The 22437-nt window shown below is 42.9% G+C and overlaps 1 protein-coding gene across 3 annotated transcripts in view; it reads left to right on the top strand.

Annotated features, from left to right (window-relative positions):
- Palld (palladin, cytoskeletal associated protein) overlaps positions 1 to 22187 on the top strand; it is a 411174-nt gene extending 388987 nt beyond the window's left edge. For 2 of the 3 annotated variants that reach the window (XM_036166697.1, XM_036166696.1), the window contains 6 exons: positions 7933 to 8027; positions 10133 to 10265; positions 15085 to 15292; positions 17575 to 17740; positions 18265 to 18398; positions 20095 to 22187. In XM_036166697.1, coding sequence (XP_036022590.1) covers positions 7933 to 8027; positions 10133 to 10265; positions 15085 to 15292; positions 17575 to 17740; positions 18265 to 18398; positions 20095 to 20267 — 909 coding nt within the window. In that variant the 3' untranslated portion in view covers positions 20268 to 22187. Of the gene's footprint in view, positions 1 to 7932; positions 8028 to 10132; positions 10266 to 15084; positions 15293 to 17574; positions 17741 to 18264; positions 18399 to 18564; positions 18952 to 20094 lie in introns of those variants that run through there. The other variant, XM_036166695.1, reaches the window with a different exon arrangement.
- The last annotated feature ends 250 nt before the right edge of the window (positions 22188 to 22437 follow it).

Raw genomic sequence — 22437 nt, 5'->3', positions numbered from 1 at the left:
AAGACTGGATCAGTACACACTGCATGCCTGTAATATCAGATTACTCTCATAAATACATGTAATTACATTTTTTCAGTTAGAAAATATAATCTTACCCAAATCCTGTGTGTAAACCAGAGCATCCCCCCGCCCCAACTCCTCTGAGTTATAAACAAAGAAAAGGAGCTCAGGAAGGAGAGCAGAAGAAAGAGAGAACGCAGATGGTGTCTTAGGGGAGCCAGGGCTGTGCTCCAGCACCCAACATCTGTGAGCACATGCCAGCTCTACCAAACATTACCTATGGTCTTTAGGAATCAGTTTGTCTCTCCATTTCCTCCTGGGCAATAATGTGGATTTACATCGTGCATGTAAAAAGCACTTGGTTTATTTGACATACAGTGTACCTTCTATACATGCTGGTTGTTACCATTACTCTGATTCAGAGATACAAATTCACCCATCATAGGCCATGGCTGAACACTTGGCAGAGCCTATGGAACCAAGATGTCAAAGGTCAGCTCTATGAGAGGTAGTCCACCCACCATGACTGTTGGGGAATGGGCCAGTCAGTTGGGGTAGGATTTGTAAAGTTGCTGCTGTGTGGTCTTCTGACCTGCTCCTGTTCTCATTATCACCTCCATGGGGAAGAAGTGGGGCATCATATACAGCTGTGCCACAACTTCCACACCCAAAACACAGCTGGTGCCGGGGGCCACACAGGAACTTGGAAGCTGCTCCGGCTCTCAGCAAACCCAGAGCCAAGAGAAAACCAGAAAGAATAATTACTGCCCTCATTCTAAGCCCCAGTACCTCTGCCTTATCAACCCCAGGCTAAATCCCCATGATCAGCCTCTTTAGTGCTTGCCTCCCTCCTGCCTCTGGGAGAAAATAGAGATGTTAGGAGTGGACCAGATGACATCAGCAAACCAAAATCTCAGCTCTCCCACTCCCCCTGTGATTTAAGCCAAGGGGGAGTATAATGAGTGCTCTGGGTTGACCAGGAGGAGCAAAATGCTCAAAAAAACAAAAACAAAAACAAAAACCCTAGCATCACATACTTAGACCATTTCGTCCAGATCCAAGTTTCAGACTGCACACAGTGTTTTCATGAAGAGACAGACCTAAGAATCTCCTTTTCAATGAAGGCGAAACAGGGAAACTTGGGACCTAGCTGAGAGGTAGAACCTTTACCCCACGTGCGTAAGAGACCAAGGCTCCATCTCCACCACCACCAAACAGGGGGGCAGGCTCCTGAAGGAAGTCTGAGGAAATCCTCCAGGTGGACATTTAGGAACAGGTTTGTGTTGATGTTTACATCCCGGCAGCACTGCTGGGAGAGGATTAGGGAATTGGTGATACTTCACAGTAGTTGCTATCCCAAGTTTCTGGTCATGTTGCCTGGTTGATTTTAATTCCAAAAGTAAAACCATCAGGAGCTGGTGCATCCTGTCCAAATATGCCAGATGCAGGTTTTGTGAACCATATGTAGATAATGTGATTTATCTTCCTACACATTAAGAAAAAGTGGCATTGAAATTAGAGCGAGCGACAGGCCATTTTTCTCCCTACACTCTGGCAGACCTGATCTTCTGTGGCTGTGGATACATGGTGTTAAAAGTAATTGCCCAGCCACCACCACACCTTAGAACATACCCTATTGCATACTGGACTGCTGTCATGTTCCTGTAGTTGGCAAATTTTAAATGATGTAAGAGAAGAATGCCCGAAGTAGACAAGGGTAGGAGATCAAATCAAAAAGCTACCTCTTCTCAAGAAACACCCTCCCTCCGAAGCATCAGGTGTAGCTAACAGAAAACTGCAGGCTGCTCTCCTAAAGCCCTGATGCCCTTTAGTTTCCTCAGATTTCTTTTCCTAACTGTGAAAGCATTTGGGCTTAGAGGGGAGACGGCGCAGAGCCTGTAGCCTGCATCATGTGCAGTGGCCGAGAGGAGGAGGAAAGGATCAGAGTAGGGAAGAAGATTCCAGTAACATATCTCAGGAGGAAGGGTTTTCCTGAGCAGGGGAGTAATTACCGAAAGCAGGCAAGAAAGAGGGTGAGAACCAAGGACAGAGGAAGATGCTGATGCCCCGCAGGGTATTTTAAAACAGGGTATTTTTCCACCTGGATGAATCTTTGGAGAGTAAGAAACATGCTAGACACTGTTAGCTACCTCCAAATTTTACCTGGGACAGAATACACAGCTCGGAACCCATGCCAACTGGGCCATGTGTTACACTCCATGTGTACAGCTCCAGCAAACTCATCACAGACCAGCTCACTCAGCTTAGCACGATTGCACAGCCCTACACCAGACATTGCCAGTTTGAAGATCACAGAAACGGGTTGTTTCAGACTCTAATCCTGTCTTTAAGGCACAGCTGAATCTAAATGTGGATGTTTTGCTGTGTTTTGTTGCGTTGCTAAGTTACCTTATGCTGCACTTGGGTTTGGGAGGGCTGGTTTGCAGTTTGCTGTTTCCTCCAAATGCGTGATGTACACAAGCGGCAAGCTTTCACAGAGGTTCGTGTGCCATGAGTTAGGCTCATAAACTATGAAACATAAATGTTATTTCCATATTATGTAAACAACTGGCCTCGAGTGACGAGGCATCAAATAACCTTCCCAAGCTGGACGTTTCATGTAGAATCACTGTAACAATCCAAACTTCTTGCTTGTACTGTAACTTTAAACTCTGTGGAATCCCGCCCACCCCACTCTGAAATAGATGCAACACAGAGCTGAGTTAAATTGAGAAAATTAGTGTGTTGGTTGTGTTTATGTTAGCATGGGGTTCCCAGGCTTGTTATAGGCTTTACTTAAGAATTCATTTGATTATCATTCTATGTGTTAATAGAGCAGATGGAAATCAGAAAGTTAAAAACCAAGAACAATAGTGTATAGTTGTGCATAATTTCAATGATTCCTAGGCTTGGTTGGAATATTTAGAGGCTTAAACTCCTTGGTGCTGATTCTGAATGAGCAGCCTCTTGGTAAAATGTTCAGACTTCACATCTGAACTTTTTCTGGAGTACACAGGCAGCATCTTTGCAATGATTCCACTGAATTCTAGATTTTTTTTTTTTAAGTTAAAAGTATATGACTTCTTAGTTTGGATGCTTTCTAAAATGTTCCTCTACTGGTTAGCAACATATTACAATATTTTTATTATGTTATCTACTGACTTAATGTGGTGTGTGGGTGGGTGTAGGTGTGTAGGTGTGTGTGTGCGTGCACACTTACCACAGTGTGTGTTTTGAGTTCAGAGAACAGCTTGTGGGAGTCAGTTTCTCCTCCAGCCATGCAGGTCCCAGGGTTGGGTTGGCAGCACCTGGCTCACCCCTGAGCGGTATCACTATGTGATGCAGTGATATATATATATATATATATATAGCCAGTAACAACCAAGTCATCAAACATAACCCTACCTCATGAAGACCAAGCTCTCCCTATTTATATGCAGAAGTGAAGGTTAATATATAACTAGAAAGATCATAAACAGTGACCTCTTCTTTTAACATTTAATCCTTACAGCATCTTTTTGAGGCATGCCTATGTGTATACTTATTCATGACGTATCCTTATTCTGCCCAAAGTTGTAAAAGAAAACAATAATTCAAATTGACATTAAGGGGATTTTTTTTAAGCAATTCACATTTTCTTTCCTAAGTTCAAGGTTAAAGTTTGATTTTAAGTCATACTCTACGATCTTCTGACTACATAAATGATGGTTAATATAAACTCCTCTTGCATCCTGGGCTTTACACCACAGGAAGAATAGATTCATTTATATGCATCCCACCACCAAATCAGCAACAAAGACAGAATCCACGTCCCATGTCGATGTACTTGAAGCTGTCCATGAAACACAAAATATGCATTTCTTGTCTTTGATCTCCAAGGGGAATCTTACATTTTAGTTGTTCATCTGATAAAGCATCTAGCATGATCTATCAGCAGGGTGATTAATAGAGAGGAATCTCCTAAGCAAGTCACAGATAGATCTTTCCAGAGTGAATATAGATTTAGAGGGCTTTGATGAGATTAACTTCCTGATTTATAGCTATTCTAGAGATTCTCAAATGTTTTCCGAGTCAGTGTGATCGCCTGTGTGTAGCCTGGGCTTCAGATACAGTTCATCTAATGGGGAAACAGTCCTCTCTTCTGGTACTCTCCTCAGCTCTCCTCAGCAGTTTTTGGGAAAGACAGTGTTTGACCTCCGACCTCTAGAGCAAATGTTGGATGCTAACGACACTCACTTATCTAGTGGTGGGAAAGGATTGCATCTTGTTTCATTCTACCCCTTTCTACGTAGTGGTTCCAGTTCTTCTCTGGTCTGCATTACAACCTGTATGTCGGCCTTTTCTGAGTGGCTGCATCCCGAGAGAAGTCATGACTTGGGAAGGCTGGAGAACCAGGTTGACTAGACTCCTGCCCTCCATTAAATCCTACTCTAGGTTTCTTGCTGTGATGGCCCACCTGTTTCTTCTAATAGAGTCTGCCCCTGCACACTCTCAGCTGGAACACCAGTCCTCAAAGAACATTGCTGCATTCCTGTTTATTGGCTACAAGGGTTTCTCATCCATCCCAGTCTACTATTCATGAAGCCTAATTATTAATGGCATTTCTGCTTCTCATGTTCCTTTAGCTGGAGTTTTCTTGCCTGGTCCACAGTCAGCACAAATCTCTCTCACCCGCCAGTCCCATAGTCGCTCAGATCCAACCAAGAAAGCACACAGAGACTTATATTGTTTACAAACTGTATGGCTGTTGCAGGCTTCTTGTTATCTACATTTTCTATCTTAAATTAACCCATTTCTGTTAGTCTATACTTTGCCACATGGCTTGTGGCTTACCAGTGTCTTTACATGTTGCTTCTCATGGCAGCGGCTGGAGGTGTCTCCTCTCAGCCTTCCTGTTCCCAGCCTTCTCCTCTTCCTTGTCCCGCCTACCTTATCCTTCTTGCCTGGTTACTGGCCAATCAGCACTTTATTTATACAGAGTGATATCCACAGCACTTCCCCTTTTCTTTTTGTTAAAAAAGGAGGGTTAACTTTTACATAGTAAAATTACAGATAACAAAACAATTATCAAGCAAGAATTACATTTACAATATTAAAGAAGATATCCTATCTATCTTATATTTGTGAGTCTAAAGTTTTATATCTAACTTATCTTTTATCATAACTGAGAAAATTATAACTATCTAGTCTTCAACCACATCAAAGATCTCAGAAGGATATAATATTACCTGAGAACTGGGAGAAGGATGTAAACAACTTTCGGGAGTCTTGCAGGGTAGACAGAGACAGCTGGCAGCCTGGACAGTCACCTAATGTTCCTTTGTAAAGTTGGGGCATTTATCTTCAGCCCACAGGGCTAGAGTCTCTCGGTCACTTTTCTCAGTGTCCTGTAGAATGTCTGGTAGTTTCCTCTGCAAAGCAGGAACCTGAAGGACCATTTTGTCAAGCAAAGTTTAGTGGTCACCTTTCTATGGGTCCTGCATGTCTAGTCGATCAAGCAGCCCAGGCAATAACAGTTTCTTGCCCAAATGGCTATTTTTGCCAAGGTGAAGATAAAATATGAAGTGTCTTCAATGCCCATCCTCCTCTCTGAAGTAAATCAGTGCTGCCAGGAGCAGACATGTCTCAGTGTCCAGAAAGTCTAAATTTTAAAAATATTTTAAATGCCATATTCTGTAGGCCTTTGAAGTATTTGAAGATTACCTGTCTATCTGAAATATCTCTGTGTATACCTAGAAGACTTAACTAACATGGCTATGAGTATGATTATCATAGATGACCAGTTATTACTCTATTTTTAATTATCCATTACAATTTTAAATGAGCTGTACAAACATAATACCTTAAACAAGAGTAGAAATATACACACAGTATAACAAAATTAACTTTAAGTTTGTATCAATAGACTAAAATCTATACCAATGTAAAACATTTTAAATGAGTTGTTGTTTTTTAGAAGCAAGTTCATTAATCTACCCTTTTATCCTATCATATCTATATCATATCCCCTTTTTATCTTTAGAAAGAGATTGCATTTATAGTCAACCTGTTTTAAATAAAATATTGGTTTTTCTCTGTCCCACACCAGAGGGCTCTTCTGATTTGGGACACAAGAATCTCTTAACCTTTTCTTTTAACAATGTGCTCGGGTTTAGAGAAGGAGTGAGCCAATTTCATCTCCAAAACCAGCTGGGAATTTGGGCGTAGTTTTTCTTACTACTTCCTGCTGGAGGGGGGCGCTGTATCTTATGGGAACATAAAGAAAATTTTAGGATTATGGAATAGTCCATGAGGGTAAACCTCTGAGCCAGTTGCCTTGAAACATTTTGGATGTCGGATCATCTGGGCCATTGTGTCATCAGAGACCTTTCAGGTGGTCTTGGCTGATCAAACCTGATGTATCTTAATCTGGAACAAATCCACAGCCTCTGGCTTTCTGTGGAAACAAAAGCAGAGACTCTTTTCCAAAGCAACATATCCTTATATCCAAATTTTGAAGTCAAAGTACCTTTAAAATTTACATATTTGTTTAACTCATCAGCTTTTACAATCAAATCTTTTTCTGTAGTTAAAAATCCCAAAGACAAGACAAACCAGATTCTCTGTGTAATATCCATCTTTGTAAGACTGAAATGCCACTGTGGCTGTTGGCTCTACCCACCTCAGCTTCCCAATGTGGCGGTGGTACAGTTTATCGCCAGCTCTGGGTCTGGAGCCATGTGTACCATCAACTATCAGAAGCAGTTCTATCAAATTAGTGCATAGCCCAGAAACTTTTTTTTTTAACTAGCAAAGACTAAATCCACCATGCAGCAGAGTAAAGTGTCGCTTGTAGACTCCTCATTCCCACCACACTGCAGGTCAGACGCAAACGCCAGGAACCCGCCATGGTAGCTCAAACCAGCAGGCTGCCGCTAACTTGAGAGAGACAAGGAGGAAGCTGTTTTTTAGCTCCGTTTTAGAATCTTTTTTCTCAGGTTTTAGGTGGAAACTCTTGCCAACACGTTGGGCGCCATTTTTAGCTAGAGTTTTCCTGCCTGGTCCACAGTCAGGACAAATCTCTCTCACCCGCCAGTCCCATAGTCGCTCAGACCCAACCAAGAAATGTTCCCTCTCTTGCAATTTCTTTTTGGCTCCAGAAGTTAGAGACAGATCTGTTCCTTCTGAAAAGTGGGAGAGGAGCTCATTGATGTTGCTGCCTGTTAGCAGAAGTATGAAAAAAAAAAAAAAAAAAAAAGCTGAAACCAAACTCCAGAGTAAGATCTGGTGACCTATGCTCGTCATCTGGGTCCCTGAAGTGCCACACGTGACTGCTTACAACTTATCAAGTTTACAGTTTCAAGTTTACTTTTCATTAGCTAGGCCTGTAGATTCAGCAACATGTTCCGGGTGTCCAGTCACTCCTGGCTTTTAAATTGCGCACATGTTTATTTTCAGAGACCACAATGGCACACTGTCATGATGCTCACCTTGTCCTATGCACACTTCTTACAGGATGCTCATTTTATTGTGCAGGCATCCTTTAGTACATGGCTTGGACAAAGCAATAACACTAGCTGTTGATGAACGTATTACTGAGAAGATCTGACAGAAAACTAAAACATCTAATTCTGATTTCAGAATCAGCCACGATACATAGATGTTTGACCGTGAAAATGGAGCATCATAAGAGAGAAATATCCTCCTCCTGTATTTTACAAGTCAGTTTCATGTGTTAGGGAAACCTTATTCTGCAAATTAATGAGAGGTGTCATTTTGAATGCCCTCCTAGATAAAATAGATGCTTGTCACCTGAATTCTTTCAGCAGATGGTTTTGCTGGCACCTGACTAAGAAATAATGTCGTAGGGAGAATAAGATACAGAACCCACCAGTGTGTGATGGTTAGCGGGTTGGCGCAGTATATAATGTCTTCTCCTCATGTCTCCAACAGGGCCGTGTCAGTTGTACGGGACGGCTAATGGTGCAGGCTGTCAACCAAAGAGGTCGCAGTCCCCGCTCTCCCTTGGGCCATCCTCATGCCAGAAGGTATTGCAGATGCTCATTCCCGGGTGTCCCGGGCGTTACCTCTCACTCCTTCATTCGTTGCTGTAAACCCTTTGCTACCACAATGTGACAGTGAACACGCCTTTACTGTGCTCCTTTGCAGCTTAGAAATGGAGGGGAGGAGTATAAATAGCAGGGAGCAAATACTTGCCAGTGTGTGTCCCGACTGTTGAGATGTATGGTCCTTAGTTTGCTAAATGGGACATAATTTATAAAAGGTGTGAAAATCGAGATTCAGGACCTTTTCATGAAAATACTAGCAAATGAGACACAAATGTTCAAAACAGGTCTAAACCAACAGCTGTGTGGGGGCTGACGGTTATACCCTGTTACCACTATTCTTAAAATCAGCTAGTTTGGTAAGTGTGCATTTTAAATCACTTGGTTCAAAACAGTACAGTGAGACCATAAATCCTATAAGTAAGATTTGTTGTAAGTTTCTAGTATCTAGCAAATTTCTAAATCCAGGCCTATGACAGGATGAAACCATGATGGCAGTAATGGGTACCACTTCTTATTAATGTATTTAAAATTTAAAAGGAACATGATAAGGCAGACAGCCTGTCATGTTTAGTGGTGTTACAGACACAGCCTCCTAAAATAGCCCCTGACTGTCGATTACGGCCTCACATGCAGACACCTTTGGTGGACTGATAAGCAGGAAAAGTAAGGAAGCACCAGACAAGTGGTGCCCATATATCACCCAGAGCCTGTACCACAGAGCCCTCGCTTGTGACAAGGGCTGAGCATGCGCAGACACTGCTCCGCATTCCCTGTGGCAGGACCAGCTCCCAGGAGCCTAGACCTCCGTCTGTGGCTGTACACACGTTAATATCATGCCCGTCACTCTGGGTCCTTCTCCTTTTCTTCAGTGTGTAGAATACAGCTAAACTTTTCCACACATCAGCGGCTCCACATGACATTGTTGTCATTCAGAATGTCGGGATTTAAGCTATATAAAACAGCTGACTGTTGTTCGTCTGACATACTTGAAAATGTTACTTGCTCACCACTGTTCTTTTTCTCGTTAAGGGGGCTAATTTTTTTTCTCTTCAGCACCGAGGATTGAACCTAGGGCCTCGTGCATCTGAGGCAAGCACCCTTCCACTGATCTACAGCCCCAGCCCTCCACTTTTAAACTTACTCTTCCTAATGATTTTTGACAACTTGCATTTAACATCTTGCTTGGTTTCCCAAGTCTCCCGTGCCCTTGCTGTTGGTTTTGTCGCTCTGGTAACATAAGCAGAGGAGGCACACCAAGCTGGAGAGGTCGGCACCACCCTCGCTTAAAGCAGACAATAAGGCCTTCAGGCATACAGACAAGCTAATGAAAAATTAAACATGCCTAAAAATGCAATTTGTTTTCCCAGGGAACATGAGAAAGAATTTTGATGAGAAATACATTATCTTTTTATATAAAGTAGGAAATTATAATTAGCTACAAAATTTAAATCATAGTGAAAAGTTAATATTCATTTCCATTGGGAAAGATTTGGTTTAAAAAAAGAAAGAAAAAAGAGCTGGGCTGTGGCTCACACATTTTATCCCAGCACTCGAGAGGCAGAGGCAGATGGATTTCTGTGAGTTCAAGGCCAGCCTGGTCACTCTGTAGAGTGAGTTTCAGGACAGCCAGAGCTACACAGGGAAACCCTGTTCTTAAAAGCAAACAAACAACAACAACAAAAAGCTTCCAACATGAAGCTTTAAAAATGTCGTATTAGGGTTGGGGATTTAGCTCAGTGGTAGAGCACTTGCCTGGCAAGCACAAGGCCCTGGGTTCAATCCTCAGCTCAAAAAAAAAAAAAAGAAAAAAAGAAAAAAAAAGAAAAGAAAAAAGAAAAAATGTCATATTAGGAAACAACTTCTCAAATATAGTAACCCCCTTCTCTATTCCCCTCTTCTGATTTATATTTAGTAGTCCGCTCGCTGACTGGAGAAAATTCAATTAGTCATAAACTTCCAAATGAAACAAGGTTTGCTTGTTGTAAGTGTTGTGGGGTGGACGCAGACAGGGACTTCTCTCTCCTGGAAATAACTTCCGCGTATGCTCTATTTACCTGCCTGTCACGTGTCTCTCTTGTCTCAAGGCCTCGCTCTCGATCAAGGGACAGTGGCGATGAAAACGAGCCCATTCAGGAGCGATTCTTCAGGCCTCACTTCCTGCAGGCTCCTGGAGATCTGACTGTCCAGGAAGGCAAGCTCTGCCGGATGGACTGCAAAGTAAGTGTGTCTGTGTTTCTGTCTTTCCCATGGAGCACAAGATGACCCCAGCCCAAGAGAAGGAGACTCCCTGTGTATGCAGTTATCATTATGATTTTCTTTCCTTTTAAACTGTCATTCAATATGTTCTTTACTCAGAACTAAACTCCAGGAAATCACTAGGTCTTGCTCCCCCCGCCCTCCCCAGGACCCCCCCCTCCCCCATTGTGTAGCAACAGTAAACGGGATGAATGTGTCATGCATCCCAATCATCTGGTGATCTTCATGATGCCTCTGTGCTATGAAGTTACTTGCTTTTTTATTCTTCCCATTGCTGCATTACTGTCTTTCTTAGAGTAGTTTTGATGGGTTAACTTTATTTTAAATTAGCCGACATGCTAACAGGATTCCTTATGGCGTTTTCAAACATATTTAGTCTGGATTGGTTTCTAGTCCCCTGCTCCTCCCCTCACCTACCTCCTGCTTCCCATCGTACATTCCATCCCCTAGCAGTACCCCTGGACCCCTGCCACCCGTCATTTGTGTGCTGTCCAAACCTTTAACGCTTAAATGTAGATCGGTTTGAAGATTCTTAGGGCTCCATCTGCTGGTTCTCCCTGGAATTGCAGAACATGAATAAAAACTGCAGAGCTTGGTGGAGAGGCCTGAAAAAGTTGCTGTTAAAATAAGTTTCCTGGGTGTGCATGCGCCCCCAGGCTCGTGTGAAGTAAAGAACAATGCATATGGGTATTTCTAAAACTAGGCCGTAGCTGTGGCCTTAGTTAGTTTCAAAGCTATTGCTCTTGAAGATGCAAGAGTAGAAATTACGATTCCTTTATCAGTGTGAGAAAGACGGTGAGTTGGAGAGGGGATTTGCCAATGACCACAGAATTCCTGAGGGAGAGATGGAAGGATCACGTGTGTCTCCTCGTTCTTAGTTGGTGCTTTATGCAATTCTAGCAATTACTTTGAAGTAATCTAATTTATTTGATCACTCTTTTTTTGATGGGGGGCTCCTAAGTACATACAGAAAAGAATAAATGTATTCTTTAAAATAATTTGTTTTCCTAATGTAATACACCTTACATTATGAAACACAAGTTGAATTTCAAAGCATTATTAATCAAGAATTAACATATTCAGGGGGCCAGATATGGCAGCTCACACCTTTAATTCCAGCACTTGGGAGGCAGAGGCAGTTTATCTCTCTGAGTTTAAAGCTATCCTGGTCTACATAATGAGTTCCAGGGCAAACAGGGCTACGTAGTGTGACCCTGTCACAAATAAATAAATAAATAAATAAATAAATAAATAAATAAATAAATAAATAAATAAAAGATAGATAGATAGATAGATAGATAGATAGATAGATAGTTTTTAAGGTTCACACATGAGGGAGAATATCACTCAGCTGGTAAAGTGTCCACTGCTCACACATGAGGACTTGAGTTCGGATCTCTCCAACACCACATAAAAAGCTATTGCTCTGTTACTACCCCACTGCTGGTAGGGTAGTAGACACAGGTGACCCTGAGGGCTCATTTGCTGGCAGTCTAGCCAACCAGTGAGCTCTGAGTTCAATGAGACACCCTATCTCAAACCTAGGAGAACTGTAGACCTGACATTGACCTCTGGCCTCCACCACCATGCGTACATGCATCCACAGGAACATGTGCAAACACACCACACACAAGAATTCCCATGTTAGAACTACTATACAATCTGGTTGGCTATAGATCCGCAGGAAATGCAATCACAAGTCCAAGATGTCTGTACTCACATCATTCACAGCATCCAAAATACAGAATCAGTTCAAGTGTCCACCAACAGACAGACAGATTTAAACATAAACCTGTGTAAGGTGTATTGAAGGAAGAAACACCATCATTGGTGAAAACATGGAGAACCCAAAGGACATTAAATGAAATGACCCGGGCACAGAAGGACAGACACTGCATGACCTCACTCAGCTGTCACCCACAGGTAGAATCTTGCTACGATTTCTTTTACCCTTTATTATAAAATAGAACTCGGGGACAAAATATAAAGATTAAGAGCCTGAGACAAAAACTCAAACCCCGTCTCTGTCCTCCGCCAGCTGGACTGGAGCCTGCGTCACCTTCCGACCACGCCTCCTCTTTGCCCTGGGCCACTCTTTCTCTAGTGTTGGGGAGCTCTCTGCTCCATTCCGACCCCTCAAGCCAATGTCTGACTTCACTGAACGTCAGACCACAACACAAAATTCCCAAAAGAGATCTAAAGAAGCTCAGTGGTGGAGGAACTTTATAAATGATGCTTCCTAAGAGCTGGCGGAGCAGGCTTGGGAAGCTGTCGGTCACACAGAAGACACAAGTTCAAGACATCTATGGCTCATTATGGCAATTATTAACAACCCTTCAGACACATGAAGGCTGCTGACAGGAAGCTGTAAAGGTTCTTGCCACAAAAGAGAAATGACAAGCATGTGAGATCATGAACGAGCTGCTTAGCTCAACCTCATTATTCCACAATGTGTACATATTCTAGAGCATCGTGTGTGTTTGCCCATTCTCTAAATAAATATTTTAAATTTTGAAAGAGTTCATATATATAACCAATATGATGGTATTTTCAATCAACAAAGGAAATGATGACATTCTAAGATTGTTATTAATTTCATGTTTAAAAACAGAATTCTGAGCCAGGTGTGGTGGCACACACCCCTATTCCCAGCACTCAGGTGGTAGGGGCAGGTGGATTTTTGGAAGTTCCCAGCCAGCGTTGTCTATACAGAGAAACATAAATCAGTCAGCTTTACACAGTCAGGCCCAGTCTCAGAAAAAAATAAGAGAAGAGGAAGAAAAAAGAAGGAGGAGGAGGAAGAAAGAGGAAGAGAAAGAGGAGGAGGAGGAGGAGGAGGAGGAGGAGGAGGAGGAGGAGGAGGAGGAAGAAGAAGAAGAAGAAGAAGAAGAAGAAGAAGATTTTCTATTATTTTAATGTATACTGAATTACTTAAGCAAAATTACATCAAGTCTGAGATTAATTTTAATATGTAAGCAAGTAGCAAGAGTGGGTGTGGTGAGTTGTTATGCAGCGCCCTGGTAACCACTTTTTCTTTTCTCTAAAAAGCACCCTAAATGTCCTTTCATCTCTGCCTTTAAAGGGTATTGAGAACTAAAATAATCAGTCCTTGAATTCACTAGCATGATCTGACCTGCATACAGACCGTCTGAAAGTCGCTGGGTGTGGTGGCACAAGCCTCACATCCCAGCACTCAGAACCCAGAAGCAGGAGGCTCACAAGGTCAAAGTCATCCCTGGTTACATAGTCACCAGCCTGGGCCACATGAAACCCTGCCTCAAAAACCAATGGACACTGCACTCTGCTGCCTGCTTCAAAGTAGGTAAAGTGTGCCCTTTTCTCTGCCTCTCCACGAGGACCAAGAGCACAGACTGCTCAGACTGTGGCTATTGGGACGACCTGATGACCTGATACCAGGCCGTTCTCACTACACACTGGGAGTGCCGGAGTCTCAAGCCTAGGACCTGCTCCCTTTGCCTGAGCACAAGTACCTCTACCCATGAAACAGCTCCTCGGTGAATTGTTTTTGAAAGAACCCAGTCAGCAGCTTCCTACAAGTTAGATGATCCTGCTTGTCCATTACCAAGCCCAGAAAAGTGGGAACAAGCTATAAAGTCCCCAAGACCTGGATGGAGCTCAGCTGGGAATGTAAATTGCTTTACTTCCGGGCCACTTCCAGGGTCTTCCCCACAGGGAGAGGGTACATGTGGAGATGTACACGTGGAGATGTACATCTGGGTGTGGCAAGGGATAAGAGGACATCATACTGCCTCAAAAACCACTTCCTAACTACCACTCTTTCGGAAATCCCATTCTCTTATTAATAATTGCCCTTTCTCCTTGCATCCTCCAGACATTGACGACCTGTATAGGAGATGCTTTGTTGGTAGTAGGAATGAACACATACCATGGGGCAGGATGGAATGTATGAGTCTCTTGACAGATTTGAACAAAGCTAGTGCTTCATAGGAATTGTTTAGCTGTCTCTCTGGGGGCCAGAATATGTAATTTCCCACTAGTGAAGTTGGAAGAAGAAGGGATTTCAAAGGGACTTCCTAATGCCCACCTACTCTCAAATCAAGGGCAACACTGTAGAAAGCTGGCAGTGGCTTTCACCCTGTCACCTTACACTGTAACATGTCACACAGCTGCCTGGGTCTTCAGATTTCAGGACATTTCCAACATGATGCTAAGTTGTCTATGACTTTCTGGGCAATTTCAAATTTCATTTGTTCTTCAGTTGCATGGATTATAAACTAATAATAGGTCTGTGTACTAATGGACGCATTAACTAACGTCTCCATGGCGATGGCCACTCCTTGCTGGGAAGCTTTAGATCTGAGTGTTATTGTTATAATGGTTGTTTCCAAAGAGCTCAGAGCCCAATGCTGACATCACCCGAGAATTTTTATAGTCTTGGGTGAGGTAAGATGATGACAGAAATATGTTTCAATACCTGTTTCACTTATCTCTGGATTGTTCTATAAGAAATGTTTAGTTGTGAGTCTCTGCGTGTTTATGGAAACCATGGGAAGGTGTTAAACAAGGCTAGCATGAAAAAGCCGTCTAAAAGGCCATTGTTTGTCATACCTAGCGTCCCACCGGGAGGGAATAACAGACAGACAGACAGGCTTCCACAACTGCATATATAGAATCCAACAGACTGTTTTTAACAGACCATACAGCAATTTCAAAACTCAAGAGGAACTGACTCCATAATAACTCCTGGTGATTTGTTTTAATATTAAAGAAATTCACGCGTCTTTCCTTTCTGGTTTAGGTCAGTGGGTTACCAACCCCAGATCTCAGCTGGCAACTTGATGGGAAGCCCATCCGCCCTGACAGTGCTCACAAGATGCTGGTCCGTGAGAATGGAGTACACTCCCTCATCATAGAGCCGGTCACGTCCCGGGATGCTGGCATCTACACATGTATTGCCACCAACAGAGCAGGACAGAACTCTTTTAACCTGGAGCTTGTGGTTGCTGGTAGGTGGCCTGTGACTCCTTCCTCGTTGCCAGGACAAGTCAAACACCATAAAAACTAATTGTCCACCATTAACTAATGCAGAAAATAAGTCAAAATGCTGACAAAACAGACTGTATCACCCAACACAGTGGTAGGACGTCATAAGGCTTAGCAAATAGGAAGCATCCATTTTTCTTATGTCAGCACAACCATTACTATTTATCTTTTGTTCCTCCCATAACCCAGCAAAGATGGGAGAGGATGTGGGCAGCTTACCTCTTCATGGCTGTGACAGGCCTACTGTTACATGGGGAAGGAGTGACTAACAGACTGGCTTCCGGAAAGAGTCCAGCGGACTGTTTTAACAGACCATACAGCAATTTCAAAACTTAAAAACTCTAAGAAGTGTTCTCATCTACACTCAATTCAGTATCCAATTAACTCGTTTGCTTTCTAAGCAATCCTGTAGGTGATCTGTGTAAGTGTTGTTCAAGGAAGTTGGACTCTTTGAGAAACCTTGAATGAAAAGACATTCATGGAAACGTTTATACCACCCTTAGGAGTAAGGCAGAAGGAAGGGTGCTGATGGCCTCACCTCTTGCTGCCATGATGCTTGACAAATCGTGGTGTGTATCCCTTCAAACCCGACTGCAATGCCATCATGGACGCTATCTTGGCGAGGCCTGGCGTCAGTCCTGTGAGGTCATCACGGGGCCCCTTGGGAGCTAGGATTAGACACAGGACAGCCTCTTGCTAACACACTCAGCTTCTGCAGTAGAGGAGAATGAGGATGGAGCCAGGACAGAGGTCTGGGCTGTAAAATCCAGGGTGATGACTCTAATAACAGAACCGTGTTTGTCCCACAGAAATCTGGTAAACATGTATAGGGCGATGCTGTCAATTCAACCCGGCTTTTAAATGCTGGGCAAGGTATTCTATCTGTCCATCAAGATAAGACATCTGGTCATGGATGGGCACTCATGTCAACACAGGAAGTGCCCGCTGGCACGGATCAAGGTCTTCACCAGCAGATATTAGTTCACGTGTTACGAGCTGCGTTTAAACTAGCCTTAATATCCCACCTGCTCCCCAGTGATACCATGTGCTACATGGAGCATGCTGTGCACAATGCTGCCTGTGCAGGACTGCATACGCGTTTTTCCAGTTTAATCCTTAAAAGTGCTGTGACTCGTTATGGGCCCCACTACCTGAGATGCCGAGACATCTACAGTCTGTTTGCCAGTGACAGCTAGTAAGACACAAACCAGAGGGGCTGGAGAGATGGCTCAGGCTTGAGAGCACTGGCTGCTCTTTCAGAGGTCGGGAGTTCAATTCCCAGCACCCACCTGGTGGCTCCCAACTATCCGTAATGGGATCTGGTGCCCTCTTCTGGCATGTACGCAGAACACTGTACACATAATACATAATAGATAAATAAATTTAAAAAAAAAAAAAAAAAGACACAAACCAGTATCTGATGGCAGAGACCCTGATTCATGTTAATGTGCAGGAAGATGTATAGCTTTGGATTCATTGGGAGCTCAGATGAAATTAAACACCTTATTCTTTATCTGAAATTGTTCCTACCAGTAGCCCAAGAAATTAGTTTCCCATTGTCTTATAATATTCAGAATATTATTAACAATAAGCCATGACTTTTAAAAGACTAAGTCATAAACTCCTATAAGATAATCATAAAGTCATCTTTAAAGCTCCCTTCAAAGAATGTAAGTAAGAATTTGTAATTTACAGGCTGTACATTCTTGGTTATAGATAACTGTCTAAAATTGCCAAATTTAGATAAACATGCCTTTCCTGTATGTATTTCTCACCGCCACCACCACCACTACCCCCCTTTAAATGCTGTAGAATGTCTCATTGCATTATGAGTTCTGACCTTAAATCTTCAAAGTAAACATGGCAGGTGGCCTCCAGTGAATCCTCATCCTGAAGTACTTGTCACCGCTAGGTGGCAGCAGTGAGCCAAGGCCCATGTTGACTTAATTAGGAGGGGAGCTCACAGCTGCCTGCAGTGACTGAATCGCTGAGGCCTGTCAGGCAGGCTTCTGAGGAGCAGATGTCCGGGTACTGTGTGAGCCTATCATTCTTGAATTAACTGAGGGAATACATGAGTGCAATGAAGCGTATAGACCCTTGCTTGGGGAGAAGGCTAACCTCCTGACCATGTGACATTGAAAACAGCATCATGAAAGAGGCTGCTCAATCTTTCTAAAGCCTCTGAGTGCCTGGCAGTGACCCTTTTGTGTACCACTAAGAGATAATTCATCTTGTGTTTTCTTAGCTAAAGAAGCACACAAGGCTCCCATGTTTATTGAAAAGCTGCAAAACACAGGGGTAGCTGATGGGTACCCAGTGAGGCTGGAATGCCGAGTTTTGGGAGTACCACCACCTCAGATATTTTGGAAGAAAGAAAATGAATCTCTCACTCACAGCACTGATCGAGTAAGGTAAGACGACATACACAGTGGCTGCATCTACCCTATAACTTGTGTCTTCCTGATGCTAGAAGAAGAATGTGTGTAGAAGCATGCTATCATGGCCATGCAAGACAAAAGTAACCCTTTGTTCAACTATAAGTTTAAGCTTTTGGAAAGTAGCAATGTTGGTATGTGGTAGGTAGCAATGTTGGTATGTGGTGAGCATGTTCGGACTTAACCTAATGACATTTTTGAAATGTGTATATCAAAAAGAAAAGATGGATTCATTTGCTCTGGTAGCAGCAGCCTAGTCAGTGGTTTTGTAAAAGCGGGTCCTCCTCTAGGAATCAGTGCAAAGATTTATTCGCCCTCTTGAGGTCTGCTCCACTCTCCCATTAACTTAATGGGGCTAGCCGCCTCTCCAGAATAAGTATGATCCTGTTATCTATTACTGGCACCATCCTGTTTCTAATAACCTAATTAAAAATGATGTTTCATGGCCACAGCCACTTCTTCGACATTTAGAGCTCTAATGACTTAATCTTTTCCTGCAGCATGCACCAGGATAATCACGGCTACATCTGTCTGCTCATTCAGGGAGCCACAAAAGAAGACGCTGGCTGGTATACTGTGTCGGCCAAGAACGAAGCAGGCATTGTGTCCTGCACTGCCAGGCTCGATGTCTACAGTGAGTGTGGCCTCATCTCAGCTCGCTGCATTTCACACGCTGAATGATGAAGAATTAGATATCAGAATGACAGATCACATTACTCTAAGCTTTATGTCCTAAGTTTATGCTCCAGCATTTTGTTTGAAAAAAAAATTCATATTACTCTTTTTCTTTCTGTTTATAGTTTCCCGACATTAATAGTGAAACCTCTCCGGGAGAACAAACACCCAAGTATCAGCAGGATCTTTGATTGATTAGCAAGATGTGCATGTTGAGTTCTTAGGCTGGCTAGTCAGCTATGGCTTTCTCACTTGAACACCCGTAAGGGTTAACAGTAGATAAAGGCATATGCATTTTTCACATTTTCTTATTCCTATGTTCTGCAAGTGGCTGTCTCCTAATGTCTCTTCCTGAATCATTACCCTTTTACAGTGTCCTGCTGCAGTCTTAACGTGTGTGCCTTGATTCTGGAATGTGTACTTACATAGCAAAGTACTTTTCTCATTAATATATCTTAAGCAGTTCAGCAGTAAATTCTTGACTCTGTGTGTGTGTGTGTGTGTGTGTGTGTGTGTGTGTGTGTGTGTATACATGCATCCTAAATTTAAAAGACTACCAGCTCCATTTAAAGGCTAGTACAACAGCATTATATGATTCGTTGATGTATGAAAAACCACTAGAAAATATTTTTTAAAATTCCAAAATTTTACTTCTGCTAAAGAAATTGTCCTTTGACAGCGTGCCAAATGCCTGATTCTTTTCATTTTATTAATGTTAAAAATCTATCTGTAATTCCCAACTATAACTACTATAAAAGAAGAGAGAGGAAGATGGGTCAGATATAGGAAGCTTATCAACTGTTTTGGGATTCTCTAACACTGCAGTTGCTAAAAGAACAATAACTTGCCATGTTGCCTCACTTCACGGTCCCATGGCCACACATAGACAGTGACTTGTGATTCTTGTGAGTAAACTGCAGAAGGAGCGCCATGTTATCCCTGTCTCTGCCTTGGCTGTGTGCATTCTTTCACAAAGAATATATACGTGGGGCACTGGAGAGACAGCTCAGCACTTAAGAGCACTTCCTGTTCTACCAGAGAACCTGGGTTAAGTTCCCGGCATCCACATGGCCACTCACAGCTGTTCAGTACCAGGGCGCGCTGGCACCTCCTAGCTTCCCACACACAGGCAACACACTTACACACACCCAGGTACACACTCAGTGCACATGCATACACACAGGCAACACACTCAGGCACCAGGTACACACTCAGTGCACATGCATACACACAGGCAACACACTTACACACACCCAGGCACCAGGAACACACTCAGTGCACATGCATACACACAGACAACACACTCACACACACCCAGATACACACTCAGTGCATGTGCATACACAAAGGCAAAACACTCATATATATAAAAAGTAAAATATTTTTAAAGAGTTATGTATGGACCCCTCATATATATCGAAAGACATTCATTTTGTGTGCGTGCTTTTTGTTTTCAGAGACAGGTTGTTGCTCTGAAACCCAGGCTGGCATGTAACTCACTGTGCAACCCAAGCTGACCTCAAACTTGCAATAATCCTCCTGTCTCAGCCTCCCAAGTGCTGAGATTACAGGTATGAGCCACCAGGCTCTGCCCAAAAGACAGTCTGTATGTATTTAAACTTCTAAAAATCTTCCTTTCCTCTCTTTCTCTGTAGCCCAGTGGCACCAGCAGCCACCGACCACCAAGCCAAAAAAAGTACGGCCCTCGGCCAGTCGCTATGCGGCACTTTCGGACCAGGGACTAGACATCAAAGCCGCCTTCCAACCTGAAGCAAGCCCACCTCACCTGACACTCAACAGCGGCTTGGTAGAAAGTGAGGACCTGTGATCAGCACCTCTGCTGAAGCTGAAAACTGATCGCCATTGCTTCAACCAACATACTCCTCTGTCACACTATGTAAAAGGCAGAAGTATACTTTTGACTTTAAGAAATTTAAAAAAACAAAAAAAACCAAAAACACCAAAATCCTATTTTTCTTACCTGATAGGGAATCTAAGTAAGTGATGCTTATCAAAATGTACACATTGCACAGAAAATTCACATTTGTTGTCCAAGTTAAAACTTTTGGAATTGGTTGTGATTAAAATGGTCTGAAATGCCAAAATGCCAAGTAAACTCTTCAAAGGTGACCATGATTTAAGCTATCTACAAGTGCCTTCAAACACAGGCTGTGGGTGCTGTAATGTGGCGTGTGAAATGTTTGACAGATACTACAGGGACTCTCAAGTGTCTACAGATGGTTACCCTAACCAAGTGCAATATGGAAGGGTGGGAAAGAGTGATGGAAAATCCAAGTGAATGCCTTGTCTTTGCAAACCGCTCCTGTTAAATCAGAAAGAAGGAATTCCTTGCCTTCGATTTCATCCGTATCAGGAGTTTCCTTTCTATGCTACTTCAGTACAAAGCTTACAATCTATAGTAACTAAAAGGCTAATTTAAACTTAAGCCATTTCAGTTGTTCTGGAGAAAGCAGACCTGTATTACAGTCCATTCCACACAAGGCATCCGAGCCACCCAAATGACCAAGGCATGTAGTATTTGGAGGAAACAGGTTTGGAAGGCATGGGAAGAAGGAAGGAAGGAATTGCTACCCACACAGGGATCTCACATCCATTTAGATGAAAGCATCAGGGGGGACAGGCCCTTCGTTGGTTTTCTTCTAAACCTTAAAAACATAGATGCAAAGACACTGCCGTGAACCAGCCGAGGGCTCCAGGGGGTCACGTGGAAGTCTGGAGCGCATGAGTGGTAGCGACTTCCATGTAGCTGAAGTGTGTAGTAGTTGATGATGTTAGTGTGTAGAGTAAGTTGGACATGGGCTGAGACTGTAAGGGTGGTAAGTGAGAAGTAGCCTATAGGGTCCAGTCTGCCAGAGGGGAATGGAGACTTGAGAGACAGAAACAAGCTTGTGCTACAATGAATTTCTTTTCCGTTGGCACTAAGAGGTGGTGAATGGAAATTTCTAGTCCCTTCACTTCCCTGATGCCATGGAACCTAGCCTTAAGAAGGGCCAGGCTCTGAGCATCTACAAGGCCAAGCTGCAAAGACCGACTTTTGCATGCACGATTCTGCCTCAGCTAAATGGAGTTGATTCTGACCAGACTTGATAACTTTAAGTCGGAACCAATATTTTTCCTTGTCAATGAGAGAAAATAATTCGGCCTGATAGTATAAAACATGAGGCTTTAATGGTACTTTGCTACGAAAAGAAGACACTGTGTTCCTCATGCAAAACATACCTATTGCTCATTATTTATAAAAGTGTTGAACTTTCTTAGCTCAGTTACTCGATTCATACATAGTGCTTCTTAAACTAATTTTATATCTGTAACCACCCCATATATTTTGTATTACTGCTTCACATGTACAGCTTTCTACTTTTATAAGAACACCAACCAACCAAGTTTTAGCAGGCTTGAGCACAGGGTGGCAGATGTTCTCTACAGTGTGGTACCAGTCTCTGACCACAGACACATGGCTAATGGGGGATTTAAGTAACCATGCAGGGTCTTACGGACCTATCTCTGTTGTAGAATTGTGACCTATATTATATCATACTTGCCAAATTTTCCTGAATGTGACTTTTTTTTTGCTAATTTACCGGGCTTGGGATTAGCTAGCATTCTTTGGCCGCCTTTTATGTTGTATTTATGAAAAAACAAAAACAAAACAAAAAAAGTACTACCATACTTTGGATTGTTATGCTGTTGTAATGTGGACTTAATATCAATAAATAAATATTTAACAAACAGTAGTTGCCCCCTTGTGATGCTGTGTTCTACAGCTGCTGTAATGAACCAGCAGGTCAAAAGCATCAAATTTCGGTATTGTCAGCATTGGGTAGGTCAGAAGTTGGGCATGAGATGGCAAGTTCCCAGTTCACTGTGCAATGAGACTTAATATCATCTGGTGTTACTGACTGCAATCTCACCTGGGCTTCCAGTGGCTCTGACCGAATTCAGAAGTCCCTTGACAGTGCGGGACAGAGGACCCACTT

The sequence above is a fragment of the Onychomys torridus genome, chromosome 17 (genome assembly GCF_903995425.1).
Source record: "Onychomys torridus chromosome 17, mOncTor1.1, whole genome shotgun sequence".
In the NCBI taxonomy this organism is placed as follows: domain Eukaryota; kingdom Metazoa; phylum Chordata; class Mammalia; order Rodentia; family Cricetidae; genus Onychomys; species Onychomys torridus.
Note: the sequence above shows the minus strand (reverse complement) of the source record. Positions and strands in the feature narration are given on the sequence as shown.